This window comes from Natator depressus, chromosome 18, assembly GCF_965152275.1.
Source record: "Natator depressus isolate rNatDep1 chromosome 18, rNatDep2.hap1, whole genome shotgun sequence".
Lineage (NCBI taxonomy): Eukaryota > Metazoa > Chordata > Testudines > Cheloniidae > Natator > Natator depressus.
Window position 1 is genome coordinate 16,413,029 of NC_134251.1, and position 7,987 is coordinate 16,421,015.

Here is a 7,987-nt window from a genome sequence, read left to right on the forward strand (position 1 = left end):
ACTAATTTGAAAGACTGACCGCTACACTTGAATATACTTTAGCTGTGCTGCACTCTTTTACATATTCTAGTTTAAAGAAAAGCTAGATACTCCACATTTAGTGGCATGAAGCTAGATGGCACAATACTTGAGAAGGCATGGTTTATACTCGTAACAACTTCTGAATTTCTGGTGATTTCACTAGCTTTTCTTTTTCTTTCTTTTTTTTTTTTAAAGATGCCGTCACATGCTTATCTCATGGACTGACTACTTATTTTAGTAGAACTCTACTAGCTGCAGCACACGCCTTACTAAGCCTTTAAGATTTTCCTTTTTTCTGCTTTTTGGCAGGTACTTCCAAAGTCATCTTATGCGTCATATATTTAAGCCATAGCTTTGCAATATAACCTCATTAACACTGAGTGCCACATAGATGCAAGTAGAAAAACATCAATGTGGGATAGTTGTCAACATTTCAGGAAGCATTTAAAAATGTATGTTATTGTACTGTGACACCAGAAGTGACTATTCAGATATTTTCATAATACATAAAAAACCTTTATTAGATTGTTACAGAACAAAAATGTTTACACAACATTTTGACATAGAGTGACTTCTGCACAGTAGGGTTTATCCCTGTTAAGCTTAGATTGCAACTTTAACCAAAACCACTAAGGAAAAAGAACCGTCCTCATGAGTTTACAAGCTAGTTGTCTAAGTCTTCCTTCTCTCTTGCTAGATTGATTTTAGAGGATTTTGTTTCATAGATATGACCTTTTTTGTTCTCTGGGGTGCAAACTTACTTTGAAATACAAGTCTCTGCTTAGAATAGGCAGCTACAATTGCAGATTATGCCTGTCACTTCAATAATGGTGTACAATTCGTGAAAATATTCCTTCTGGTTCTTTTCCATCTCCAAGGGCATCAAGGAAGCCTTCTTGTCTCCTCCTTTGGGCTAAGGCAGCTAGGGACTTGAATGTCTTTGGCTCATAAATAGCCAGATCAGCAAGCATTTTCCTGTTCAGCTCCACCTGGCACTAAATGCAAGAAGGATGGTCAATGAAGAGCATAGTAATTATCCTTTTACAAATGTTCATTGTTAAGTTCTTAAGTGCATTATTATATACACGTTTCATTAAAATGCTACTATTTAATGGATATTTTAGGCAAACGAACATCTGATTTTACCACCTGCGAAAACCTCACAAGATACACATCTAATTTTTGTGAATATCCCAAGGGGAAAGCGTCATACAATTCAACAATAGCAATACGATACAAAACAGATAACCATGGGTTTTCTAAAACCCCTTTTGAACAAATTCCAGAAGCTACAGTGGGGAGTCTCTTCCTTTATGGAAGTCTACATAGTAAGTGCCTGATCTTGGATGCTCTAGTTTTCAAATTCCAGAAAACAAGATAAATATGTTCCAAAGGGATGGGAATTCTTATTGAAATAATGTTTTGCACTTTTATAGTGACTTCCATCCAAGTTTCTCAGTGCTCCTTTGTAACGTAGTCTATCCATTCTAGAGGTGAGGAAATGGATACACAGAAATTGACTTGGCCAGAGTCACACAAGTTGTCCATTTCAGAGGTGGCAACAGAACTTGGCTCTCAGTTCCTAGTCCTGTTCCTTAACCATCCCTACATAGTATTTCAGATTATGCAATAACATCCAGAAATATTCTCAGCCCATCCATTTATTTTCACCTTTAAATAAAAAGCCAAGTTTGAGTTTCAGGGCCCAATCCCATGAAGTGCTGCACATCAACAATTCCCATGGACTTCCACAGGAGTGGTGGATGCTGAACTCAGGATCTGGCCCTTAAAAGGGTCTCAAAATGGAAGGACCTCAGGATCGGTCCCTTTATAGACTACATAGGGCAATGAGTGGATGATCTAAAATGTCAAAAGATTATAGAAACCAGGTCTGCTTCTTTTGCAAAATGAAACTAAGGACCTCCCTGATGGACAATTCTAAGATGCAAGGGACACTGACTTTCTCTGAAATACCTGTTCCTTTGTCTGAGTTTGATGGAACTTCTATGCAGAGTACTTTATTCCATTAGTTACCAAGAGTTACAATAGAAAACAATAGAAGCACTTTAACAGTTTGATAACTTTAGAATAAATCTGATTTAATTAGTTGATCAAATAAGCTACTGGTTTAATTTTCCATCCAGCTGTTCTACAGCCTTAATTGGGGGGGGGTGGGACGATGGACGGACGGACGACTAACAGTGTTTAAAGCACACTGCCATCTTAAATTTTGCTCAGGTTAAAAGTTTGGAGAAACGAGCTAAATCTAAGACCAACAAATTTTTCCAATTCTAATGTGAAGCTTTGAAACAAATCCCGCTGTATGTTTTAAGAGCACTGAAGTGCTAAGAATGTAGCAGCGAAACTGACTGCATTTATTTTTGTTGTCCAAGCTGACTGAAATGCACCAGTTTAATTAGTGAAAAGTAATTTGGATTTTTACACTCACTTTTAATAATTCAAGGTTTTATTTTTAAAATATCTTGATATCTAAAAAGGCAGCTATTACTCTGAGGACCTGAAGTAGCATAGGTAACAACATTTACAACAAACAATGTAAATTGACACTGTCCCTTTAAAGAATAAATGAAAACAAGTTCTTCTGATCACATAAATCTATAGTGAAGAGGTAGGAATGTGTTATGAGTCTTATGTTGAGCTCTTATGCTGCCAAGATAAAAGAAGGTCACTTGTAGCACAAATAGATACAAGTATAAAACAGGACTACATTATTGCAGTAAGCAAGAAAAACCATAGACAAGAAATTTCATATTTATCACTCATCAGCAGAGCTGGAAGGTTTTCTGGGTGTTTTATGGAATGACTGATTGAAAGACCAATGAGAATTTTGGACAACATGTCACCATTTCAGTGCAATTCTTCTTCAAGCAACACACCTACCTTAAGCAGATTGCCTATGAAAGCTGGATATTTCAAACCATGTTCAAGAGAAGCTGCTTCAATCCTTGTAATCCAGAGCTTAAAAAACACAACGATTTAAATATAAAAATACAAATATTCTAGTTGATGCTTTCTTTTGGTAAAGAATTAGACATATGGATGTGCTCAGATTCAATAAATACAATGTGTCCTGACCAACATTTCTTCAATGCTAAAATTCTGATGCAACATGAGCTACTACAAAGCCAACAGGGGCTATTGCACTTGCCTTGAACTTGGAAAACTACTCTTTCAACACCAGTTTGTAAAGCATTTTGGGATACCCCGAGTAGGAAAATAGCTATATAAAAATGACTCTAGTCTCTTCCAATTTCACTGTTTACATCTATCATTTTGGTTTGTTTTTTACCGCTCTCATGAATTTCTTCTTTTCTCTTCTGGCCTTTGTAGACTTCACAAAAGCTCTCCGAACACTTCGTACAGCCAATCTATAGCAGCGGTTCTTCCTTCCACGAAAATGCTAAGGCAAAAACAAGATGTTCCAGTTCAGTTATTAACTTTATAAGGCTGTAAAGCCTTTCAATAATATGAATATAGAAGATATCACTTTGCATTTCTATAGAGCCTTTCATTAAGAGGATCTCAAAGCACTTTACAAACATTAGTTAAGTCTCAGCCAATTATCTCATTTTACAAATGGGGAAATAGTAACTGAAAGATTAAGTAACCTGAGAAAGACTACAGTTTCTCACTGGCTGGACAGAGCACAGAATCAGTTTTAGTTTTCAATCCCAGATTCTAACAGTGGGCCAAACTCACACTAACTTTCCAACTCTTAAAAAACAGAAGGGGCTGCCTGTATGCAAAAAGCGGGAAATCAATTGGGAATCCCTATCCTTAGTAACGTCTCATAGCTTGAGCCACTTCGTGTACCACTGATGATCATATAGTATCTGTGGAAACCACCACAGTTGCACATATGGAAAATTAACACTGGGCAAGTGCACCATGCAATTAGTCTGCTCTCCAACAAGTGTCCCCACAGGGTACTCATGATATATGGCTAGACTGGGACCCAAAAGTGTAGGATATGCCCATTTAATTGTAGGCAATGCCCTGCTCAATGCTATAGCAGCTGATTATATCACCAAAGCTGCTGACAATATGCCCTTACAGAAAATTCCTTTTTAACCCTATATGCAATAGCTTAAGAGAGACTGTCCACTTAAGTCATATTGTAAAGTAGTATCTTCACCTGTTCTAAGAACACCTGAAGATCTACAAATATACATTTACTTGTCATTGTTAATGCTCTTTACTTTTTGCATTTTGATCAGTTCAAATTTAAGTCAATTCAGCCAGTTTCATTGTTTATACTCAAGTGTCATTTTCAGATTGTTCCTGCTGCAGTGTCTGGGCTTCAAACACTGAGGGAATGTTTGGTTAAGGCTTTATCAAAACTTGTTTCTACAGTATTTATATTTCTGGGGACCAAATTTAAGTTCATGCTGTCCCTTTAACCTTATATGTGCAAGCAAGGCTCAGGTAACCATCTAATCCCATTTATACGGCAACCATGGACAGCCAATAAGTCAGCTATTTTCCTTTACGCCAGAACATCGTGCCTCTCTTCTGTATAAAAAAAACAAAGGGTGTGAACTTCTGGCTCTATTATGGAAAAGAGCACAGCCTCTGGGGGAGACCAGAGTGAAACCTTTATCTGTGTTCTCTGCCATTCCCCCCACCATGCACTGGGCAACTCAAGAGAGGAACATGAGTGTCACCTTCAGGCCCAGACGAAGGACAAGACTGTAAGTGGATGGGGTGTGGGAGGAAGCAACTAACAAAAAGAAAGGGACAAACACACCCCTTCTGCTCCTTGGGGGACACGACACCCCCCCCACACACACACCCCTTCTGCTCCTTGGGGGACACGACACCCCCCCCACACATACACCCCTTCTGCGCCTTGGGGGACACGACACCCCCCCCCCACACACACCCCTTCTGCTCCTTGGGGGACGGGACACGACACCCCCCCCCCACACACACCCCTTCTGCTCCTTGGGGGACACGACACCCCCCCCACACACACACACCCCTTCTGCTCCTTGGGGGACACGACACCCCCCCCCACACACACCCCTTCTGCTCCTTGGGGGACACGACACACACCCCCCCCCACACACACACCCCTTCTGCTCCTTGGGGGACACGACACCCCCCACACACACACACCCCTTCTGCTCCTTGGGGGACACCCCCACCCCCTGCGGGTTCGCGGCCGGGCTAGGAGCGGCGGGCTCTGGGTGCGAGGCGGGGACAGCGCAGGAGAAAGCGCCTGGCTCCCGGCAGATGCGCAAAAGGCGGCGAGGCCAGGCCAGGCAGGCGCCGAAGCCGCGAGCGGGGCTGGGGAGGAAAGAGGCCCGGGGCAGAGGCCTGGCCGGGGCCGGGAACCGGGGCTGGACTCACTCACTCGCGCATGCTTGAGCACCGCCTGCACCCTCCAGAAGCGGTCGGTCAGGCGGCTCCGCAGCCAGCAGGGCGCGCTCAGGAAAACCATCGCCCCTGCGCCCGGCCGAGCAGCGAGCGAGCGGCGGGGCCCGGGGCACGTGCGCAGGCCCGGGGAGCGCCGGGGGGGGCGGGGCTGCGGCGCCGCCGCGGGAGGGTGATTGGGACGCGGCGCTGCTGGGCGAAGGGGGCGGGGCCAGCCCCAGCTATAGCAAGGGGGGGGGACTCAGCAGCTCGGGCTGGGCTGGGCTTGGCTTGGCTTGGCTTGGATTCCCATGCACTTACTTTTGGGGGGCAGGAGCATAGCTGCTGCCCCTGGGGGTGCTGAAGCACCCCTGTCTTGAAGTGGTTTCTATCATACATACAGGCTTTACAGTTTGGTTCAATCGCTCTCAGCTTCCCCCCCCCCCATAAATTGTTTCAGCCCCCCCCCCCTCCGGGGCAGGAGGTCACAGCTGCCCAGATATTTTTTGGAGGGGAAGAGCAACAGTTGCAGAGATTGGGGAGAAACGTATATCTGGGCACATGAGACTCCCCCCCCCCCCCCAGGAAAGCCAGTTATTTGCACTGTCTGAACAGCTGTGCAGATGGCCTGCGGGCTAGATAGACCTAGCAACCAGTGGGGCTGGGAGGGCTGCCTGTTATGGGTACCCAGCCCATCTCACACTGAGACTTTCAGTGTTTATAACTTTGCCAAACTTTAGCTGGTGGAACTGACGCTTTCCCTGCCGGGTGTCTCCTCAAGATGAATTTAAAAAAAAAAAAAAAATTGAGCCAAAAGAGTTCAGCTGTTTGTGAGAAGGAGGAAAAAACTTTCCCACAAACTTTTCTTTTGGATGCTCCAGTGTCCTCATGCTCTGGAGCCGGAACTTGAAATAAGGCCTTTGAGCCAATAATGAGCCATTTGCTGTTCCCCGAATCTGCTCTCCCAGCTGCAGCTGAAATCAATGGGAGCTGTGCTTTGAACACATAAAGTACTGCATAATGCTAAGTATTCTGGAATATCAGGTCCCAGGTGTCTCAAATAGCCAGGCACCCAAAATTAGTAGATACTTGGACCTTAATCTCTTTGTGCCTTAGTTCCCCATCTGTAAAATGAAGATAACAGCATGCCCTCATCTCACAGGAGTGTTGTGGAAATAAATGTTTGTAAAGCACTCAGGTGCTATGGTGATGCTATTGTATTAATTTAGAGGGACTAAATGGACCCAAAGAGTTGAAGGTGTTAAGATGACCAAATCACTATCCGATGTTAAACAGTCTTAAACAAGGTTTCAGAGTAGCAGCCGTGTTAGTCTGTATTCGCAAAAAGAAAAGGAGTACTTGTGGCACCTTAGAGACTAACCAATGCATCCGATGAAATGAGCTGTAGCTCACGAAAGCTTATGCTCAAATAAATTGGTTAGTCTCTAAGGTGCCACAAGTCCTCCTTTTCTTTTTAGTCTTAAACAAGATTCAGGGGCACTGGTACACAGATATCTTTTGCACCTTTTCCCATCAACATTTGTTTTTATAAGTTATTGTGACACTTTCTGAACTTTAATTCACTTTTCACAGTTGAGCTCACAATTAGGGTAAAGTTGTATGCCCAGTTATCACAACAGTACCATAGAAAAGCCCACGAGGAAATTAATAATTCTGCTTCAGGGCAGGGTTTGAATAGTGTGCAGTAAAGGCCTGGAGTCACCCACTGAAAAATGTGGAGAAAACAAAATATTAAATAGCTGCTCACTAAGTGAGCACCATCCATTCTGTGCACTGAATGAGGCAGTGGTCTTGTGGAAAAAACAGTAAGTGGTAGTGTAATTGAAGACCATAATGCATATGCACAAGGGGGCTGAATTAAGGTTACACCGGCAGCCTTAATTCTGGCATTTCCTAACTTTTGACTGTGCAACCTTAATATTATTCTTTTAACTTAGTATTTTTGGGTGATATATGTAGATATAGTTTAATGTTATGTATATCTAACCTATATTGATATACAGTATACCATAGATATAAATTGCAGATAAGATGTTTGGTAATATTAAAATAGGGGCTACATCAGATGAGACTTTTGCCCTGGTGTCAGCCAAAATTTCTCCACCTGTCTGCACATACATACACAGTTGTGTAGCGTGTTGTGTGCCATTTGTGCAGTCATTACCCCAAGCGTGGTTGCATTTCAGTGGTGAAGTTATTCCAATTCTGTCATTTGTTCAGATTTCATACGTAGTTGTGCCCCTAAGGGCTCTTTTATGCCAACTGGCAAAGGGTGCACTGTTATGTAACCATAAATCCCAGCAGATCTGACAAACTCACTACGCCCAACACGCTCTTGTCAGAATATTTAGCCAAACAGTTCTTGTGAGGTATCATGAAAAATGGTGACATGCTGGTCATGAATATCATTGTGTGATGTGGGTATGGGTTGCGTATAAACAGATATGTACGTATGCTGGAAATGTGTTCTTAAAAGATGTTGTGGAGGCAGTTGATAAACAAAGGAACGTGGGTTACGTCTCTGCATGGATCAGGCTAACAGGCAGATGAGAAAACCACATGGCCTGTT

The 7,987-nt window shown here is 43.1% G+C and overlaps 1 protein-coding gene across 1 annotated transcript; it reads right to left on the minus strand.

Annotated features, from left to right (window-relative positions):
- Positions 1–515: 515 nt before the first annotated feature.
- Positions 516–5,559, minus strand: MRPL20 (mitochondrial ribosomal protein L20). The gene is made up of 4 exons (XM_074975276.1): positions 5,399–5,559; positions 3,332–3,442; positions 2,923–3,000; positions 516–1,016 (listed from the first exon to the last, which is right to left on the minus strand). Exons 1-4 carry the CDS (start codon positions 5,483–5,485, stop codon positions 843–845), a joined length of 450 nt encoding a protein of 149 aa, XP_074831377.1. The 5' UTR covers positions 5,486–5,559; the 3' UTR covers positions 516–842.
- Positions 5,560–7,987: the final 2,428 nt, after the last annotated feature.